General features: G+C 32.5%; 1 protein-coding gene across 2 annotated transcripts in view; it reads right to left on the minus strand.

Annotated features, from left to right (window-relative positions):
- Positions 1–23,822, minus strand: part of VGlut (Vesicular glutamate transporter) — a 36,696-nt gene extending 12,874 nt beyond the window's left edge. Inside the window, exons 1-3 of one of the 2 annotated variants that reach the window (XM_013321444.1) lie at positions 23,587–23,822; positions 15,614–15,751; positions 15,118–15,235 (exon numbers count right to left, since the gene is read on the minus strand). In XM_013321444.1, coding sequence (XP_013176898.1) covers positions 15,118–15,185 — 68 coding nt within the window. In that variant the 5' untranslated portion in view covers positions 15,186–15,235; positions 15,614–15,751; positions 23,587–23,822. Of the gene's footprint in view, positions 1–15,117; positions 15,236–15,613; positions 15,774–23,586 lie in introns of both variants that reach the window. The other variant, XM_013321436.1, reaches the window with a different exon arrangement.

Here is a 23,822-nt window from a genome sequence, read left to right on the forward strand (position 1 = left end):
AGAGTCTCTGGATATTTAACTACAAAAAAAGTATCAAGAATAGTCACAAAAATTATTGATAAATTGAACAGAAGCAGGCAATTGGATGGATTCCCGCGAGGATTTTTTTTTATGAAATATAATTTTGTCGAGAACTGGGAACAATTGTGTAGCTAATTTTAATATTCGTATCGTAAGTCCCCGAGCTTCTATCGATTTTCCGTCAATCCACAAGAAGGACATTACGTAACTGAATTGTTTTCAAAGAAGCATTTTATTGGATCATAAGTCTAATTTGTTAAGGACCATTTTATTATCAAAGTCGCTGTCGTCCGCGACTTCGTCCTCGCGAAATTAAAAAAAAACTTAATAAGAAGTCTATGTCTTCTTCCAGACTATGTTCTACATCTATGCCAAATTTCAGCGAGATCCATGCAGCCGCTGAAGATACCTTCCAACAAACATCCATCCATACAAACATTCGCATTATGTTAAGATAGTAAGGGGAAAAATATCTCTATATTTATGAATTTTGCATACTCTGTCCACCCCAGTTTAGTAATGCAGCTACATACAGCAATTGTGTTTAAACGAAGAAATTCGAATTTGAATAGTTTTATCTAACAAGACTTAATTCAATAATTTAAAAAAAATGTCTATCATTTTATTGGTAAATTGTCTCATAACCATAGATAACACGCAAATAAAAAACAAACGAACAATTCGTTATTATTTAATGGTAAAAGAATAAAACCCCAAAAAATCACGCAGTGTTAGATCATAAAAATAAATTGGGCATACCTGAGACATAATAAAATCCCTCGGGAACTGTAAGGGACATGTGAAGACGTACGAAATATAAGTACAGGGAATCAAAGATAGATGTAGTGTAACTATAAAGCTTTGCACACACGACCGGGAAATGAAGCTAAAAAGATTTTCCACTGCGATGGAAATCAATGTGACTTCGTTACAGCTTCGTGTATCGCATGTTGTCGATTGCATCTCCTTTGTTCTCGGTTTATTGGAAACTAGATGTGTAGATGTACGCTAATTTAAATGTAACGCAGTATTACTCTTCTCTATTTCAAATCTAGCCTCAAGAGAATTAAGTAGTAGCTTCATGTATATTATAAAGAAGAAAGGTTTGATTGTTTTTACATTGAATAGACCACGAGACTACTGAACCGATTCGATTTTCAATGTTGGGACGCTACACTATTCCCTTATGACATGGGCTTTTTTTATTACGTCTTTTTTTAATTACACGTGAACTAAGTTGCAGGCAACTACTAGTATTGGACAAATTGGATAAATATTGACGTAATAATTTTAATAATATCGTTTTATTTTTTATACGACCAGGATATATTTATAGTAAGAACGACACTATCAGATTGATTTTAAGTATAATAATAGAATAGGGTCCTGTAATCAAAGCGTGCAATTCTTAAGTACTTTTTTCAAAATATATAATGATGGCTTTCTAATAATATTATTTAACGGAATAGACAACCTTTAAGGGCTTAGATTCAAAATTATAGATAGTATTTTATTTACGTTTTAGTATAAACATATGTGAACCCTTTCATCGCATGCTGATATAAGACATAACCTGAAAACATGGTTATTGAAATGTCATTATGCATAGGTTGCATTTAAGGTTGAGGTTTAACATACTGATTCATAACAATGATGACGTCCATATTATATCATCGGCAGTCAAAGTGTTCAAAGAAGTGTTTAACAAGTGTATAACTGTATTTTTGGAATATCACAGACTGTGCACATACTCATAAAAATATCCAACTATTTTAATATAAAGACACAAAGTTGAAACTAAATAACAATGTAATTTTTTATCATTTTGTCAAATTATATTATCATTTCATAGCAAAGTAAATGTACATACATGCATGTACACATTATGCAAGAAGACTTTATCAATGCTATTTTGCATATTATGATGACAGTCGTGTCTGTCTGAGAGAATTAATATGCTTTTATTGCATAATACTCTCCACATTTTTAATATTAAAAATAGCTTAGATAATAGTGGATATCATAAAACATGATTGCTTTCTTTATTAAATTACGAATAAAAAATTATTAAATGTTATGTTTTTTAAGCACTAAAAATTACATTTATTTAATGACATGTTTCATTTTTTTAATATTATAATATTAAACCGTGTAAAAGAAATGATAGCTAACAAAAATGTCTTACAGTAAGCAATACTTACAGCCAACGCCACATTTTCCCTGTAGCTTTCTTCACGATGAATCAACAGGTTATATCATTCACACCCTAAACCCTCACTAAACAATTTACCACCTTATAACAAACGGTAAAGGTTCAATTTCAATTATCACACTCAAGGGAGATAAGTCGAAAACCACCTGTGGATTTCCCAAAATAAAATACAGTTACAGAAATTTACTGAAGGAACAACTTTAAAGGAAAATACGATAAAGATCAGATTATTTATAAATATATTAATTCGATTGAGGTTTTAATACGATTACTTACAAAATTTTCTATATTACACTGAGTGGAACTAACTTGATTTATCGTATATTAAATGAGGCACGAGACGGTCATGACGTCACGGGAGCTGATATCAAACTAGCCAGAAATGCGTGCTACGCTCCCTCTGTGTCTCAGTCACTGTGATATTCTGCAATTTTTTCCTTAAATTCATTTATTGATATAATTTATAATATCTTAAGATGTTAACGTAAACATTTCATATCGAAACGTTCTATCGTCTTTAGATACTTCCTCAGACAAGATAAGGTTGTTGTTTATTTACATTGTCAACAATTTATTGCGTATTCTATCACTAATTAATAAAAAGTGAGTTATGAAACATTTAGATGGGAATATTTATATTTTATAAAATAAAGTGCAAAAAAAAACAAAAAAAAACAATTCGTTGTCTTAAACATTATGAGATGTTTTAACGAAGGTACGCTATTTGTATTTGGACTTACGTCCTTTCGTATAAATGTAACAATTATTTGATGGATATATTAGCAAAATTGTGCTGAATAACTCTGCGGATTGATCGTACATTTCGGTGACAGGACCGTATCGTGGTAAGTGCTGTAAGATAGAATGAAACGACTATAACAAGAGAGAGAAAACAAAAAAAGAATTAATTAAAAACGAGTAATCTTTCTCTTAAAGAATATCCTGACGATTTATTAATCAATGCCTTTTTTATCCTTATCATGCATTAAAGAAATTTAATAAGATAGAAAGAGTGAGTTTAAAAGCATTTTTTATTTCGCTCAGTTATTGCAGAATGACGTTAGGAGGCTTGCGAATGCTCCAGTTTCACAGACAATGCCCCAATTTATATCCAACTCACTTACTGAAGTCAGTCGGGGTAGTGAAGGAAAAGGATAAAGGATATCTATCTTATCACTCATCACTTACTATTATTGGGGTAATGGCACTTTGTAATATTTTTATTATTTATTGAGCAATAAATGTTCTACATATTTTTATCGTCAATAATATGAGTGAATGAATGAATTAAACTAATTGCGTCAGTGGCTCACGGGTTAAATACTTGACTTTTAATCTTCAGATCCTGGTTTCGAATCCAACCATGTACCAATGTGCTTTTTGATTTACATATACACATTTATCCGAAGTTCTTCAAAGATCCACGAAGAAATTCAAAGATAGTGAAATTAACCAACCTCGGTGGGGTCGTTTAGTAAGCTGATGGTGAAATATGACTGAATATGGTTTATTAAGTGCTTGTAGGTTAGTGAAATATATCAAGATAAATGCTATATTTATAGTAATTTTTGGGATTTTTCATTGAGGTAATTAAAAGCGCCAGAAAAGTGTCTAAGTCATTTCTTAGTCTTCGAACCGTTCAAATATAGTAGATTAATAGTAGAACAGTAGGTTTAAACCCAATCATCCAGTATTCCAGCTTAATTATTATATTGAATCTAGTTTAAAGCACGATATAAAATAAAACACAGCCCATTCTTGTTATTATACTTAGTTTAAAGTTTGAACAATAAACATTATTTTAAGGCTTCGATAAAAAATAACAGTTATGCCTATATGTAAGCAATAGAGTAATGGACTGAGGGCAACGGAGTATATGTAAGTTGCCGAATAAAAAAAATGTAGCACAAAGCCAATTACATTAAAACATTCGGCGCGGGACAAAGGGCGAGAGAACAATGGAGCCGGGAAGGAACTCGCGATATGTCTTTCAATGCTTTTAACTTTCCACTGATGGCGCGCCGAGGGAGAAATGGTGACGGCCCGCGACAAATGCCTTGCGATAGTGATGTGTATACCTTGCTAGAGAAAATTTATCGATAAAAGGGTATAAATATGTTTTTAGTATTAAACTACTTTACCTGTTATGTAACGGTTCATATTTAAATACAAGGATAATAGAAAAAAGTTAACGCTATTTTCAGGATAATGAAGTAACGTTGTTTTAGAAAACTAAGTACCAATTAGTTGATTTGCATTTTTATGGTTTGTTAGTTTTAAAGCTTTTATGTTTCAATTTAGTTAAGAAAAAGCCAATTCTACGCTATTTTATGAAGTTTTAAAAAGTAAAAAGTATTTAAGATTTTTAAGAAGGAAAAACAGATGCGATAAGTCGAGTTTAATAACATAAGAGCGGTAAAAAAAGGCGGCTAAAAAAAGTTTAACGAACGAACGAAATCAAAATCTGCCAAAGATAATCAAATCTGGATCATTACGGGATGCCGATTATCCTGTATTTTATTGCGTGTCAAAACTTTTAATAACAAAACAGAATATAAATTCAGTTCAAAATATCGATAGCAAGAATTTTTTGATATCGACAATCCCTAACAAAGAAGTGAGACGTAACCAATGGGGTATCACGGCTTGGTTGCACCGCAAACTCATTTTATAAATCGTCGGTCCACTCGCCCGGAACCACGCGTTAGACCTCCCTAAGTTCGATAAAGCCTACCTTTATCACACTTTTAAAATATCGAAATGAATGGAAATAAAAAAAATACTCAAATGACTCGAACTTTAACATCAGAAAATAAAAAAATATCTCATACAAAGTTGAAAAATACTTTGAGCTTTTATATCAAGTTAAACTTAGTTTAACTTTGTTCTTAACATCATAAAAAGTTTTAATAAAGCTTTTGATAAAATCCTCATAGTATACGCATAAAACTTTATTAATATGTTACCATAGCTTTTTACAATTGAGTTACTCTCTCGTTACTATAACTCTCTTATATTGCTTGGCCGAACGTGAATAGAGAATATGTAAGTGTTGTCTTAATTTGTGTTTACGTTCTTGTCATTTAAAATTCATCATCATCGGCTCACTATACGTCCCCACCAAGGGCTCGAAGTCTACCCTAAGTTAAGGGTGATTAGGCCATAGTCAACCACGCTGGCTAAGTGCGGGTTGGTTGACTGCACCCATAACTTTGAATTTCTTCTCAGATAGGTTGCATCATGATATTTTCCTTTCTAGGAAGAACGTCTGATAGATGTACATATGTAAATCGGAAATCGAAAAACACATTGGTACATGGCGGGATTTGAACCCAGGACCTGCCGATTGCAAGTAAAGTGCTTGACCACTGAGACACCGACGCTTTCATTTAAAATTACTCGTCTCTTAAAATTACTGACTTAATAAACTCAAATCTTATATAATTTATTGTAATCTAAATAAATGTAAAAAATATCATGTTACTGTTTAAAACGGTCAACGTATTCAATTATTCTTTTATAAAGGACCATCCTCTGGCGAACCACTCGCTTAATAGACAGTATCGAGCAAAAGATCTTAAGTAAATCAAATCGCCTCATGAATGGCGAATGAACCCCGGGGCTTTTCACCGAATTTTCTACAGATGGCTATCACAATGGCCGGGGATCAAGTGAAACTTATCTTAGAGGAGGTCTGGAAATGTTTCTTAATATCTATTTAAGTTGCATCCATTGATGCTATCTATTCAAGTAGTCCTCGTTAAGGAAGATTCGCTAAAGAAATATAAGATAGAGATAAGAAAGATTGAAAGCTTTTGTCTAGACTTTAATGATCTCCGAACTTTTGTTATACTTTGTCTGACTAGTTTGAATATTAATGCAGTTAGCTATGGGTAAAACGTGCGAAAAATGTATTATACAAAATAAATCACTGCTAACAAACTATGGAATATATTTTCTACTTATTTCTGCAAAATTTCTGATGATTCTAAACATAACATTAGTTTAGCTACAACTAAAATATGTGATTGTGGATTAGGACAAATTATTTCTTCCCTAAGAAAATAAAAACACATCGTAAACTTAATGCTTTGTGGTACTGTCTGCAAAATATTAATAGCAATAAAAAAGGAGCAATAATTCACGATCTTACAATCTGATTTACATTTTTACGGTTCGTAAACTCGTAATAAAAGCGACCGCAGTTAAAAAGAAGCAGTCTACATCTAAGAGATCTCCGCACACGCAAATCTGTTGAGGCATAGTGAAACCCCTTTCAGTTAAGGCGAAATGTTTCCACCGTTAGCGTCGGCTTTGAAAAACAACAATAACCCTCTATACGTATGTATGAGGATACGCAATATACTTTAAAAGTACGTGGTGCATAGAGCTAAAAACTTTTAGAGGCGAAAATAATAAAAGAATAAGCACCTCTAATATTTATTTAACTTAAATATGTTTTATTTAATTGTAATGATGTAAGAACTATTATTTTCCAGTTTATTTAAATAATTTGTATATTACTTACACGCCGAATCATTTTATACTGTATTATGGTTAACCTCCATTCATTTGTAATTAAATTCGACCAAATATTTTCATTAAAATTAGAATAAATTTAATTTTACTTTAACCATATGTCACTTTTTAATTCTATTGGCGATTCTATTCGGCATTTAAATTCAATAAATTGAATATTGTATCCGAACTGTACTGTGTGTTATTTTCGTAGCTCTACGTTGCACCCCTCTCTGTTTAAGAGCCACGCTATTTTCATGTTTCGAGACTACAAATGGGAATCCATTTAAATACTAAGCCAACGTTTCAATACGTTGGTTGGGATGTATGACAAAAAAACCATTTAAGATTTTCGTATAAGAGCCCTTTCCATGTTTTCCATGATTGATATATACAGCACTTATTACTAAATTTAAATTTAACAAGGCTATAAAATATAATTTAAAACGTTAATATATTTTATTTTGGTACTGCGTCTGTTACATTGTAAACAAAGGGCACCCATAATCAGATTTATTTAAAAAGTACGCTAAGCCTTTGTTAGTGCACTTCCTCAATCGCAACTCTATTTACATGGCAGAGAAATGAAATTTGAAACATTCCTTCACCGTATTTACAAATTTTGACTATAAATATAGCCCTATACATTTACATAAGTATTCAAAATAAGCTATATCAGTTTGTCAGCGTTCCCCTAAATTAAGTTTTAACATGAGAACCCCAGATGGAGTCGATCGACGACAAACAAATAAGTGTGTCGGCACAATCGAATCCATTCCGTGTAAGCCCTTCAAATGTCTCCTCAAAGAGAAGCCTGCAAAGGCGTTCCTTTGCAACTGCGCCAATAAGACGGTATATTTCCTTTAAGCATATTTCATTGATGTATTCCAACTTGGCTTCGCAATTTTTGATTCAACATAGCAACGATATTGACCATCCTACAAAGATTTGTGAAGTCAAAGATAGGTACGTTATCCGTCCTTTTTAGAACGTGATAAAAATCTTAGTTTTCTTATTCAATGTCTACAAGTTAGGAGTGGAAAAAAGTTATATTAATTCCATTTACTTAAATATCTTAAGACTATTTCATCCTATGAATGGTATAATTTTGAAGATTCCTCAACACCCATCCCATTACTGGAGTGCTTCCCCCACGTCCGTGTCAATTACGTCGTCAACAACTTTACTAAGGCGCTGCGAGTTGTCGCCGAGATTGGATTTTAGATAATGGCTCAGTAATCACGCTGGTGATTTATCACGCCGCTATCACAACCTTCACTGTCCATTAAGCAATACGCTACTCTAACCCTTTGTTCATTTCTTGGGACATGTTACTTACGGGATAATACAAAGTTTTTAATTCAGGCAGTGTTTAGGGTAATATAAATATTTTACTTTATGCTATCGTCAAGATACTAAAATAAATAAAAAAATCTGCACGATCTAAAATGTAAAATTAATCACCAATATTTTTTCTTAAAAGCAACTTTATATATAACATATGTAGTTCCTAAGATTATTTTAATATAAAATGTTTATTATTTAAAGGTAAAAACATTAAACGTCGAAATTTTCCCGGTAACAAAGTTAAGGGCACAACAATTGACATGCATTAGCGGTATTTCCGGTGGCGTTCGCTCCAACGTCGTTACCGACCGGAAATTCAATCGAGCCTCCCAACGCCTGATGTAATAACAGTGACGTTTGACCAGAATTAAATTTTACAAAATTTTGTAAAGGCACAATTTATTTTGCAACAGTATAAAGCTGACACACAATACCTGACCTAATTACTAAGGTAAAGATTTTATTTAATGTCTTTAAATTAATTACCATTAATGTATTTTATCATTATTGACAAAAAAGTCATATATTATAACATTAGTAAACTTAGTTACTTTTTTAATCATAACGACACAAAAAATGCATAAAGAATTGTTCTACATTTCATAACACCCACTCACGAAAAGAGGGTCAATACTATGTATAAAAATACTTGGTGAGCGTAAGATGTGAGACAACAGAGTCGCACGCACACGGGCTTACAAGCTCTCGAGACGTGACAGAAGCAGCGTAAAGTGCGGCGTGATCGCGCCTGATCGATAGGGCTGCCGAGCAAATATTTGCACACGGGGAACATTAGCGGAGATGCCGATAGCACGAATGTCTCACAACGGTGTAACTTCAATGTAAGTTTACAGGTTTATTCTCTACTAGCTGTCACCAGCAACTCCGTCCCCGCGAAATTAAAAAAAAACTTAATTAGTAGCTTATGTGTTCTTCTAGACTATGTTCTATATCTATGCCAAATTTCGGCGAGACCCATACAGCCGTTTTTGAGATACCTTCAAACATCCATCCATCCATCCAAAGATTTGCACTTATAATATTAGTAAGATAAAATATTGCTTATTCTTTAAAGTAAAGAACCACAGTTGTATTTCATAATCAGGATTAACACGATTAGTCACGTCATATTACGTCAGATCGTTAATTTTCAATACGATACAATATAACATAATAGTAATAACAGCCATAATTACGTCACATAGGCTGTTTTGGAATCACAAACAAATAAATGAACGGGCGCCGCCAAGTCTGGTGGCAGCGAGGCGCCAGACATTCTTCTCCCAATATTAGCTACTTTAGAAACTGTTGCCAATGTTACGAACAAAATATTACTTCGATTTGACGAATAAATAATAATAAGGGGACAAAACTTGAAGTTCATTAATTCTTAAAACAAAAACTCGCTATAACGTAATATTAATAATTCTTGCTTACAGCAACTCGCTTATTTATTACTATTAGACTAGTACTAAAATGTTATTTTTAGAATTTTAATTCACATCTCTACGTCTTTACAATGATGGCGTCTACGACGTAGCTACGAGCTACAGCAACGTGAGTTTTGTCCCATTTAATGACTGGGTGAGAAACAGTGACCTAAATCCTAAAAAGAAACCCAGCTCCAGGAGAATAATACAATCCTTTTTTCTACTCATACACTGTAATTTTTAGGACGCTGCGTACTTTAAAATGTCTTCGTTGTTGTACTTGAAAAAAGACTTGGTATACATTAGTGTACCAAGTCTTTTTCACTTATTGAAGATAAAAAGATTTTAATTTCAATAAAATCCAAATGAAAATAAAGAAGAAATAAAATTCAAGTCAAATGAGATACAAATTTTATTGCAGTACGAAGCATATATTATGTATAAAATTCAGCCGAAAGACAATCTCTCATCATTTCTTTGTTCAGATCCAGTCCACGTACTATAACTAACAATATTTTTTTAAATCAAAATAATTCAATATTTAATCAAGCCACTAATTAAATATTAAGAGTAAAACCCGTGTTCATTTAGTGCATATTGGAAGTCGCATTCATTAGACTTTTGTAATTTAACCGAGGCCTTTGAAGTTGGATTAATCCCGGCAGCGTTCCCCCCTCGCTGCCCGCGCCCCGTGTCCACGCCGCAAATTAAAACCGTGTCCTTTCACCAACCTCATTATAACTGACAATTTGTGTTGCCTTATTGAAATCATATACTACTGATGCGGATTAATTATAACTTTAATATAAATTTAAGTATAATACAAAATATATAAAGATCTTTTGTTAGTACCAGTAAATTATTTTTAAGCTTTAATAGATTAAATAAGACCACGACAATAAGATCCATAAATCACTAAAAGAAAACAAATTCATAAGTTTCATCGCACATTTTCCATTTGTATCTTTGTTGCTTAAATCAAAACACCCGTTTAAGCAAAGTATTAACTGCTGTAGTCATATAATTATATTTGTCTTCAACATTTTACTAAAATATTAAAAAGTTTTTATAAAAACTCGAAGGCTATACTATTCAATTCAGCCTACAATTTCCTTTCCAAATAAAATGCTTTTACCGTTCCGAATAAAAGTATTCTGCGGTGAAAAACAAATAGATAATTTAGTGAAAGTCACAGTTTTGCTTATGAGATTTATAGCTGAGACGCGGCCCCCTGGCGCCGGCCGCGGCGCCGCGCCGTCCCGACGGACAGACGGCCAGACAACCTGGCGCTCTCATCTATCGATCACAGATCGTAACTTGAAGTGTACAAATGATCAAGTTTTGAAAGCGTAAGAATTATTTAATGAAGATAAATTAGGCCGACCCTGTTGATGATCACAGCGCGCCAATGTTGAAACTTTTTTTAGAGAAAAAAATTTTAGACGCAAACTATTACAAAGAACTTTTTTAGTGTAGGTTGTCACTGTCATGACACTTGTATAAAAACATTTATTCATTCCTCTTAATACGTTTAAGTGTTTTAACGCAATGCCATTTCAAGTACGTGCAATGTAAAGGTATTTCGTATAAACACAGTACCTACCATTATTGCAACACACGGTACACATAATTTCGTACAATGGTAGACCTTGCAACATTATTTGTTAGGTATAAATGGGTTGGCTCCGCCTGTGGAATACCAAAACCACACAGAAGACAACAATTTCGCGTTTCGTCTGTTGAGGCCTAATTTTAGTCCACCTACCCAACTCGCCCTTTATAATAAGAAAACGATGAGAAGGGGAAATAGATTCCTTCTCCTTTGTTTATTAGAGGTACGCAATGCATCTTAATTTCAAATGTTTATGGGCGAATACATGTGGCAGCTTGCTCATTTGCCATCTTATAATATGAAAAGAAAAATACAAAATATAAGATTTAAAAGACATCTATTTATTAAATGTAAAACGATTGTTGATTAAAATTAATACGAAGAGTAATTCTTCGAATGTTATTGTTAAGTGCGAAATAAAACAAAGTGTCGGGGAGCAATTAATCCAGGGGTCCGTTGTGCAGCCGCGGCCCCGAGCGATGGACCAATCCAGTAATTGTCGCCGGCAATATTCAAATGGCGGAAACAATTAGCGTGAGTGCTGTACACGTATTGAGCTGTCTACCCTCTTTATAGATTGTACACACAAATGACAATCTACAGCATAAAAATATGATGCAAATATTCAAAACCACCAGTGTTTATTACCGCGCAGAGCTAAGATGTGTTCGTATGATCTAATGATATCTGATCAATCGTACTTTATCAGTTACTGTGTATTTCTTTTAGTAAACACTAGAGTAGACCTTATTCGTGGTAATTGATTACACTAGCCATTGTCCTTCAAAATATAAAATACACTATTTGACAATATGCATTGAAGCAATTCAAAAACAAAAAGTCTTATTTCTCAGAATCTTTTTTACAATTTAATTGTATTTCATTTCATACTTTCTCAATTGAACTTTTCACATAAGTTCGGATGTCAATACTAATAAAGATAGTTTGATATACTTCCCTATCTCCCGAAAAAATGCTTTATAAAAAGTACAAAGTAGATACTGTCAATCATAACTTTAAACAAAGGTATTTTTATCCACGAAGTATAAAGTACAAATGCATCGTAAGCTAAACATTGAGAGCCATAATTGACGTGTCCTCCCCCCGTCACTGAGTTTCAAATCTCTTTTGTGTGTAGCGATAACTCTACAAAGCCTGCTAATGTCTTTTAAGGACTTAGTGATTTAAACGGACTAAATAATGAACCGGCTACCCTTTCTCTCTGCTCGCTACGCAATTTATGAGCTTTAAGCCCTATAGATGACTAGAGATACGTATAAGTACGTTTATTATTTCCCCTTCGAAATTATTTTTGTCTATTTGATTGTTAGGATATTAATGTTTAAAGAAAACTTAAATAAAAAAAAATATATTTTATATTATGCAAATGTTGTGAAAGTATAAAAGATAAAAATGTTTTTTCCTTTTACCACAATTGAATAAACATGTAAAAGAACGGATAGAGCTCTTTTAACTTAGAAGTCAAATATTATCAAATAAAATTTGAAATTTTCTTTAATGATTATCATCATCCTCATCAATAGTCTTTGAAGCATAAATAAATAAATTTTATTTTATTTCTATTAAGAACAAGTAAAATCTTACTAAGCATTAAATATAATAAATATGATACAAGAAAAGATAGAAATATAAAACACAATACATAGAAAATCTTGCCGGAGCTTAGTTGAGGTCTCGTTGGGGAATCGAAGCGCTACAAACATGGTGCGTTCGCATGACGACACAAATCCGGATGATGTCTGTTTGTTATCAGCGCAGAGCAGTCGCCTGTGTACCCGCCAGGGCTGCTGCGATCCGCTGACGAATAATCGCATTATTTATCGTCCTTTCCTCGCTCAATTTGTTCCACCGCGGGTATATCTTAATATATTTTATGACATAATCCATAATCCGAAGAACAGTTTATAGAGCTAAGGTTTTATGAACACGATAACATTTATTATTTTGAATTTTGGAGCGACTTTTCTTCCGACGATATTGATAAACTGGTTACGAGTGACTGGTCTTGGCGACAAAGGAACAAAATGTCTACGACGCGTGTGTGTGAACTTACCGATATGACATTGTATTGCGGATAAGTAGATATAGACTAAGACGCTAAACACTGTACACTAAGAGTATAAATCGAATGGCAAATAGTAGTCATTAATTTCTGTTATAGTCTAATCGTACCTCAAGTCACGTACCGTGGGATACTGAGACTGAAATCACCGTTTAAAACATATTGTTATCTCTGTTTTGTCAAAGATGACAGAGGTAAGAGTTTTTTGTCTCAGAAACCAACGGTTAGCGATTAAAATCGCCTGGTGTAAAAGATGTACGTTGTGTACATATTGTTTAAGGTTCCGACACAATTTTAATTACTCACCTCATCTTCAACGAGAACGATTTTAAAATATAAGATACTAACGAAAAAGACACAAAATAAATGAATATGTAATTGTGTCGGCCCTATTCACGATAGCGATGTCAGACGGCGCGGTAGTGCACCCTTATTTTATTTCTATTGCAACACGTATTACTCGGCTGTCAATATTATCGACGATCGACTCCCAGCTTCCAACTAAATTGCCTCGCCTCCCTAAGTTTTCTTGACCCACTGATTGTTTTTCTTCAACTGCGTACTCACGCATTTATTGCCAAAGTTATTGCTATTTAATTTGTCGTTTATTGTAACGAGATAACATAGTGATTTAATTAATGGAATATTAATATAAAGCGTCATTATTTATTTCTTATATGTGAACTTTATTTATGAATTACTAGCTATGCGCCCGTGATTCCGTCCGCGCGGAATGAAACTAGCATAACTAGTAGCCTATGCGTCCTTTTAGAGTATGTTCTATATGTATGCCAAATTTGATCGAGATCCGTTTAGCCGTTCTGGAGATACCTTCAAACAAACATCCATTCATCCACCTGTACTTTCGCATTTATCATATAATATTAGTAAAATTAACAGTTCTGCAAATGTATTTGAGATACGATTATGTCATAGAAAAGGCCTAATTTTGTTGACCCATTTTTGGTTTGGCAGCCTTTCTCTCTATTTGGCAATTGTATTCACGTTATGACCCCATTAGAATTATGTTTTTCCAACAGCTTAAGAGGTTTGTCGAGTCCAAATAACCTAAGTTGTAATTATGTTAGCAAAGGAGAATGTATAAGATCTACTTAGACTCTGATCCTGTTTAAGTTACGTCATTGACAAAGCCCAAATATTTTTCCTATTTGGAAAACGCTAAGAAAAACCATTTTGTGGGCTATTTTACTGTTGATGATGCTATCAAATTATTCTCAAATCTAAATCTGATTATGAAGCTATTTATCTATTACGTAATAGAACAAAACTATCCAAATGAAATGTAAGATCCGCCGTAAGGTCTTCGACGATTATAGATTTAGAACTTGTCAAATAAAAAAAGCTCATACATATTAGATTAATGAATCAAATGCCGGAAACCTCCAAGCTTTAGGTTAAAGTGGCTAACCACGAACAAGCATCCCACTAAAGATTCTCCTTTACAGACAGCCTACAGTCTTTAACAAGACAGCGCTAATTCTTTTAATCACTTTAAAATTCCTGCATCATCTTCCAAATATGGAACCCGATCATGCTATAAAACTATTATATTATATATTGTGGAAGGTACCAAAGTCATTCTCTTGTTTATAACACTGTTATATTAATCTAGTAAATTGCTAATCAGATTAAATAAAATTGATTCACAATAACTTTCTTATTTCAATAGAATAACTATTGTTCGATGCTTTGGTCTATTACGTAATAGCTCCACTTTGTTACACGTTTTAATTAAGTTCTTACGTATTAACTATAATTAGCTTATGTTCCTAGAAAATATTTAATTTACAATCCGACGGCCGGCGGTAATATTTCCTTCCACTATTAAATAAAAGTTTATGAGTAAAATTATAAGATTAATGTTAGAACTTACTTGAAGAGAAGGGGTTTGTTGGCAAAGAGGCCTGAGGCCTTCTCCTTCGCGGCTTGGAGCCCCTGCATTGCTGGCTACCGATGTCCCACATCAATTTCTTATCGCACCGTGCTAACACCTAAAATGAATAGAAATAATTAGAGTTCTGAATTTAAACATTGCATTTGATTTTCATTAAATGTTTTATTGCGTTAATGTTCTTAAGTCCTAAAGCCAAAATTATTTAAACTAAAAATGTCTTTGAAAAATCTTGCTGTTAATATTTAAAGAAATGTTAATGAAATAGCTGAGATATAATGCTCATTTTATTGATTTATTCAATAATAGCAATTATTTAAAAAACAACTATATGTAATATAGATAGGTCTATACATATACCATAGTATAGACATATACATGTATGGAAACATTTTACATAATGCTTAAATCTGAAAAAAAAAACAAAGGCTTAAAGCACTGATTACATAATTTGTATGACACAATGAAGTCTACTTACATTTTTTCAGTCGCCTGGCGTAGCAGATCCGTAGCAGCTTCTGTCTACGGCGTAGCGCCCCGCGCTCCTCTATCGTAGCGCTACGGCTGCGCGTAGCCCCGACAGTCATTGGTCGATAACTCGGCAGAAGTAGAAAGCCTGCGACCAATAGCGAACCGAGCTGTAAAGGGGCGGAGTTTTGTAATATTTCTGAAAATTTTCAGGAGGTCCAAAAGTACATAGAGCTTGCAACAACCCCATCAATGCCTCGGCACGGATTTATCCAGGATTTATATTCATTGTATGAACTTTGTTAATGGAGTACATTAAAGCATTGTATACTAAATTCACTATTTTTATACATTATATTAGATTTTTGTCATAACTTAACATAGAATCTTAATAAAAAAGGTAATCTTAAAACCAGATAACCTAAAAATTATTAATCCAAATTTACATCATTTGAAATTGTCATTATTTAATAATCCTAAATCATAAACACAAATTAACATCACATTATTACTTAATAAATCAAAAAAATCAATGGTCGCGCCAAGGTATAATTTTTCACCGACGGTAGGATTTTGTCAATACTTCCAAATTCACATACCTCAGACAAATAAAACTAACATACAATATTGACTTTAAACATTCAGGAGAAAAATAATCTTGAATTCACCAATTTACCATTGTCTCCTATAGCATATATGATTTAAGTACTTAGGTGAGAGTGACAAGGCCCAAAAGAAGATGTCAAAGTGATATGGAAGAAACTAATTGTGACAGAGAGAGATAGAGGTACACTTGATCCTAAATATCCTTATAGAAATTATTTACAAAGACTAACTTTAAAGCCATTTAAAAATATTATCGAGAATTAAGTAGTAGTAAATTAGTACCTAAAGGTTTAAGCTTTGACATCTCACTAGGTGTCGCCCACGACTCCGTCCGCTTGGGATAAAAAAAATATATGGTAGCCGACTCTCAGACCTACTGAATATGCATATAAAATTTAAAGTCAATTAAGCTATTTCTGAGTAGAATAGTAACTAACATGGAGACACGAGAATTTGATTTTTTTTTCCAGGGAGAAATGCTTTATGCATACTCCGCGCCCCGGGGGCGACGCGGTAGTTATGTGGGATTCTCCTCCTTAGCGGAGGCATACCCACTAAACCTCTCTGTTCCTCCAACGCATCAGGACGCGGCCACGGGCACGCTTTCGCTCTCGTCCGCGACCTGAATTTGATATTTATGAGAATAATAACTGAGAACATATCAAGCAGTCTGATATTATTCGTTATTATGTGTATCAAAGCATAGGTTGTATTTCAAAACCTGGTTTTAAGTTTTGAGGTTCCATGCCTATTAGGATGGCGGTTATTCTTTAGAACTACAAAAACATTAAGAATTAATCATATAGTGTTCGTATATTTAGACTGAAAACATATTGAATCAAGACATACAGAACTTCAGGTTGTAGCATTGTGTTGATATAAAATAAAAGTAAACTAAAACCAATTTGGTACTGGTCTTATAACTTACTATATTTGTTGTATTTTGTAATCGACATTTCAGAAAAAATGTTAGCAAACTAAACCATTACGTCAGACGAACGCAAATGTAAATTTCTATAGGCAAGAGGTATAATAAATCATCCGATATAAAATCTGTGATTTACCCCGGGCCGTTAGCTCAGCGACATGATATCGGCGCAATATCGAGCCGACTTCATTTCACGGCCAGAGGAGCCACAAATGAAGTTTCCTCGGTCCACTGAGCTCGAACCTTTGAATCCTCGCAGAGTTATTATATAAATTTTTGTTATGGATGTGGCATTATTCCAATTGTTCATATAAATGTGCTTGAATCCTTCTAAATTTAAAAGAAACCGGAAAAATATTATAAGGATTGCAACATAATTAAAATAAAAAAAATAGTAAAACATCACCTAAAATCAATACCTGATCAGTTCATAATATTCCTGAAAAGATATTGATCCATTTTGAGCCGACTTCAAGAAGGTTATCAATTCCTTTGTTTTTTTTCATAACAAGATAGTTATTAAGGAAATAAATAGTAAAAAAAAGACCTTTATAAGGTTACTTAATAGGTAACTTTCTATGTCTTGTCTAGAATATGTTGAATATTATTTTATAGCTCTTTGTAATATGATTCAAACCGCAACGTTGACTGAATACTTCGTTTAAAGAATGTTATCTGTCCATCAGACCGTTTTAAATTCTTTTCATAAATCGCTGAAAATAAGGTTTTCGATAAATTATGATCAATTTTTCAGTATTTACTAAAACTATTACATTCTATATGATTAATATTTTATTTGTAAGACTAATATAAGTTAATTTTTTTTTAAAGTAAGCAACGCATTTGCGACATACCAATAATTAACACAATTGATAAATGTTGAAGATTGTAGTAACTTATTTAAAGGTTATTGCATAATTTTACATATGTTAGTACCCATATTACAATTTCGATATAAGTATTCTGTATCTCACAGAGTAGAGTTTAATATTCATATTAAATATGAACTAAACTTTTTTGAACATGTAAAAAAAGAAAACCGACTTCAAAAAAAGTCTCAAACAAAATGCACCAAAAAATAACAAAATAATGTCATGAATACCCTCGAAAGTAATCAAGTTCTCTCCTTTCTTGTTATATCTACGTTGTCGGCCTATGTAGGAATTTAAAAGTAACTAGGATTAAGACATCTCAGATATAAAATGGTGTCTACTGACTCAATTTTTTTTAAACGTAATAAGTTACAAAATTCATGCTTCAGTATATTTCGGTAACAAAAACTACACGAGACAAAAATGCATGCGAAACAATAGCTGTATGAGCATGTCGTACATAAATATATTCGCGCTAACGTCGGCCGACGCGAAGCCACCCTCCACTCATGATTAATGCCTCGCCTCATAATCTGAAGCGTCAGCAGGGGCGGAACGCAATTTGCTTAAATAGTTCTAAAACCGCTGATTGAACAACTTTATAAAAAATTGAACGCTCAAATATAATTCGCATTTTCTAATGCTGATTAGATTTGTTTTATTTTACTGCGAGGTATTAATTTTACGTATTTAATTTATCTAGTAAAATAAGGTGGAATTTTTGATTATTTGTTTGTTATAGTTTTATTCAAAAACTGATAATTAATTCCGAAATTTTTGACATATAAATAGTATGTTAACTGAACTACATTTTAGTAACTCAAGAGAAGCTGATAGAAATTGCTACTCATACAAAATGCTCTTCATTACTGTTTTCCTTCACCAAATTTAAAAATGTTGTAGAAAGAAATGGAATATCAGCAAAAGACAAAAGTAACTAAATATTGTACAATTTTATCCTTTAATCATGTAAAGTTTCCATACACAACGTACCGTTTAGCCGATAACAGGGATAAGTGCATCTGTACTTGTAGCAAAGAGACATTGAACGAGCACTCAACGCCGATAGAGTCGGAGCGGACGCTCTCATCCGCCATTATAATCCGCCACTTTACCGGCCGTGTGCTCAAGCACTCGGTAACAACATTCTGCTGATATCTATAGTCACTCCTCCTTTTTTAAAATAATTTGCAACTAATAAAGAACAAGGACTTGACTATAAGTCAATCCTCACTTAGGAACAGAAAGAAATCTTGCAAGATTACATAATATCATATTTTCGACATAGCTAGATTTATTTAAGTGTTAACTTTCTTTAGCAATTTATTAAAGGAAATCTAACCTATTTTTTAAATAAAAATTACTTTACTAATCAGAATTGCCTCAATTAGCTAGTAACCTATTATATTTATTTCCATACAATTTTTTGTACCAATTTATTGAAGATGACTCGACGTTATATTATCACTGTCGCATGTCAGAGATCACATTAAAGAGTGTGTAGACACCTCATAGCTTTTCCCAAAGCACCTTTTTCCAGACGATTGCGTATCACCGCTACCTGGGGGTGCTGCCCTCTCACTTTTACAAAGGGCCTAATGAATTCACCCGTCTCCCTCTAACTTTCTATTTATGACTTATTAACTCCTCTAAGGTATCGTAGCAACCCGCCCGAGCTACGCCGATTTAATATAGAAAATTGTGAACTCAACCGAAAATAACTTAGAAGCAGTTTATTGAATTTTTCGGCATCGTTACGCCTACACTTTTGATGCTGTCCAATTCATTTAGTACGTCGCAAAATGGGACAAGTTAATTTGTTGTTATTAAAAAAATGTATGAGATCGCAATATTTTTTATGCATGATACAAAACAAAAGACACCTATCCTCATTATCATCATATTTGATTGTTCTTAATAAATATATTTTTGTTTGATCATAGTTAAATGCATGATAAAATAATATAATTATTAAACCTTATGTAGATAAAATCTTACATAACATAATTTAGCATGTTATGTGTAACTCTAATATGATTTCAACTTTTTACTGCAAAATAAAAACGATTAAATTGTAAAGCATTCCTATTTTAAAAGAAAATACAGCAATAGATGCGGCACAAAATAAGCGAAAGCTTCGATTCCGTCGGATCGCGATGTTTGCCCACCGATCGCTCCTTGGGGAGACGAGACCTTTTCTCGCTCGGGACGCAATAAAATTCAGTTCAAACCACACACATACCTCTGTATTTCCTTAAAAATGTTATAGCTTATTCGTATCTTTTATATGATTTAACTAGGAGTATTTAATAATATCATCGATGCATTACATTTATATATAAACAATATTTGTTTCAAATTAATAGTACAGAGAGAGTTAATTAGAATTTAAGAACACTGTATTTTCGTAAAAGAAAAAGGGTTAAACCAAAAATTTAATTAAATATTAACCAATGATAATATAATATAAAAATTATTGTTAGCATGGTACAAACAAACCAAGCATCAGAATGCTTAACCCTTATTAGCCTAGAGTTTCAATTTTGATACCAATCTTTTAAACCGAATGTTCACATTACTATTAGTTTTTTTATAGATTGGCTGTACCTATTTTACTGTTGTATTATATTATTTCCAACGAAATTTAAAAAAAAAAAACAAATTTCATTATTGTTTTATTTTATCAAGCAAACACAGTAATATTAAAAATAAATAACTTTCGTATGTAAATCAGGCTACTAAGGGTTAAAAATTCATAGTAGCTATTTAGCCGTCGGAAGCTCGAGCAAGGTATATCAGTTTAAATGCTACAAACATGGTGTCCATTTTTTAAATTATTTCATTTAAATATCATAAATAAATTATATAATACATAATATCATAAACTCTGAATAAATTAATTACTCTATAAAACAATTAATCTGTTTATTAAGATTTTAGGGAACGAGTTAACCTATATTTGAATTTAATAAATTTTAAATAACTATTTTCTCCAAATTTAGCCGTCAACTCTCATCATTAACTTTTTTTTACCGAGAAACATGCCAGTTACTAAGGCTATAAGTAACACAAAGGCAAGTAGTATTATCGTAGGATATCATGAAACTAAGTATATTGAAACCACACAACTTGTGTCATGAATAATACGTATCTATTATAACAAAGGTACCTTATACCTTTATTTATGTATAATATGTACGGAATGAATTAACCGTATACATAGAATATCGATTGCAGGTGCGAGCGGGCGGCGCCCCGGCGACTCCGCCCCTCGCTGCCATTGTCTCGGTCCCGACGCAAATTGAATAAATTAACGCTAAATTTAATAACTCTATTAACGTTTCAACGATATAAACAACTCGCGACGGGCACTAGTTGAAATATTTTCAGGGGCTCGATCGTTTATTGAGTTAGCTTCCGATGTTTAGAAGGGGGTGCAGAGAGCTTTTTATGTCGTAATTGATTTGATATAGTTTAGATATGTCAGAAGATAATCAAAGATAAGATAAAAGTTTAATAACATGTCATGAAACATTTTAATAAAGTTCCAAACTAAACATTGTTCAGAAAAAATATACATTCATAGATATATGTTTGTAAATAAATTTATTAGTTACCAATATTTATATGAAACAACGAGACTTCTTTGTTTTCTCTGTAACTTGGGAAAATTAAATCTTTAACGTGCCCATTTCTTAGTTTGGGGCCAATTTATTTTCCAATATATTTCTCTTAGAAACCCATTATTATTTAAACATTGAGAGGAATGATCCGATAGACATTCTAGTATTGAAGTGTATATTCCATAAAATATTCTCTGTCAATAATATGCATCATGAATAGGAACCATTTGATATTAAAAATATGACAAACAACCAATACTTTATATTAATAAACAGTCTGAATGAAAGTAACTATTAATCTATAGATTTATTACAATCGAAGTTAATCTATGAAAAGATTTTCCTGTTAAATTATTAATGTGTCTTAAAATCTTTAAATGGCCAACAAGGGTCATTTTTAACGAGTGCGTATGTGTACAAAAATCTTTCTTTCATCAGAAAATATTCAAGAAGTAAAGATTGTGAATATGAAAAACCCATACCTTTGGATATCATGCTTTCAACTGACAGTTCCATGAAACAACTAAAGTTTGATTCAATATGGCTTCAATGAGGCTCTTAGTATACAAGCAACGTAAATCATTCAAACTAATATTGCATCCCTGCGCCCGTATCTCGTAGCGTTTCGTACATACAACGAAGAATTGTCCATTCGATCAGTACAGATATAGCGACGTACGATACGGCTGATGTATTAACCCATAGGTTTGCTTGTATAGATTTGTTCCATCTTAACAGTGGTAGACGCCAGCAACAATATTAGTTGCACGAATGGTGTGGCTGACCCAGTGTAATACCACGACCACGCAAAAGAAGGCGTGATATCTTTTTATCTCCTCTTTCGATTAAAAGTAATTGCGGATGTCTATGGGCAACAGTCACTTCGCGATTACAGCAAGAAAATCAGACGATCGCTTGCTTATTTGCCACCTTATGATAAAAATAATCTTCAAATCGCAACGTCTTCTCTCAAGATAATCTTGACAAATAGGTTACAAATACTGGCTTTTACGATAACAGATAGACATGCCGACGATACGTACCTAAGTACAAGTTTTATGTAATTTTGTTGCTTTAAGCCCGCTACACCCGTTACGATTTTTCGACTAAAATCAGCACATTTAGAAAATTTACATCACCTTGTGTACAAACAGTCTTAGATCGGTATGTATTGATTTGATTATTAAATAATATATCGAATTTAAAAGACAATTAAGATCATTCAATCAAATACTATTTAGTATAGATTTCTATTTTTAAATATGCAAATAAAAGTTACATACGCATTTCATGTTGGCAGTAGCAGAATGATAAAGCTTTACGTATTTACCAAACTCACACAAACGTTTAACATAACACAGAAATCTGTGTTAATTATCCAAATTGCGCAAAATAACTGAATAAATTAATTGTTAAGAAAATAGCATAATATGCAGCAACTTTAAGATTATATTAAAAAGTAAATATTCAATTGAAATATGATATTTAATTTTGCATAGGTACGCAGTATCTTTGTTTAGCATAAATATAGTTGAAATATGTTTTTTATTGTTTTTAGATTGAAAACAATGAATAAATACAAAATCTATAATTTTAATATTAACTACTTTATATAAAATCAATGTTGTTCAACTACCTAACATTGCTTACCTTCTTTAAAATGTAAAAAGGCGATAAAAAATTGCTTAATGATATATCAATGATTAAAAAAGACTTAATAAGTAGCCTACATGTTATTCCAGACTTTGTTCTACAGCTACGCCAAATTTCAGCGAAATCCGTTAAGTCGTTCCGGAGATACCTTCAAACAAACATCCATCCATCTAAACATTTGCATTTATAATATTACTAAGAAGTAAGATAAGATGGGAGTTTATAAGATACTTATTTCTATTTAGAACTGAAACATCTGTAGATTAAAATATAAATATGTAGGGTAAAATTAAAAACTCACCTCTGTATTATCTCCCATAGACATAAACTAACACTAGTATTAAATTAATTTTAAACCTTAGATATGTTAAAATTAATTTTGATATGTTTTGTATCGATATTCTTTAGAGTGGTTGTTGTATTATATACAATAATAACTCCAAGACAATACAAATTCAAAGTTCGTAAAGGATTTCGAATCACGATATGGTGACTAGATATGAACGAAAGCTCACGGGGCACATCACTGTTAAGGAC

The sequence above is a fragment of the Papilio xuthus genome, unplaced genomic scaffold, assembly GCF_000836235.2.
Source record: "Papilio xuthus unplaced genomic scaffold, Pxut_1.1 DF828952.1, whole genome shotgun sequence".
NCBI classification, from domain to species: Eukaryota; Metazoa; Arthropoda; class Insecta; order Lepidoptera; family Papilionidae; genus Papilio; species Papilio xuthus.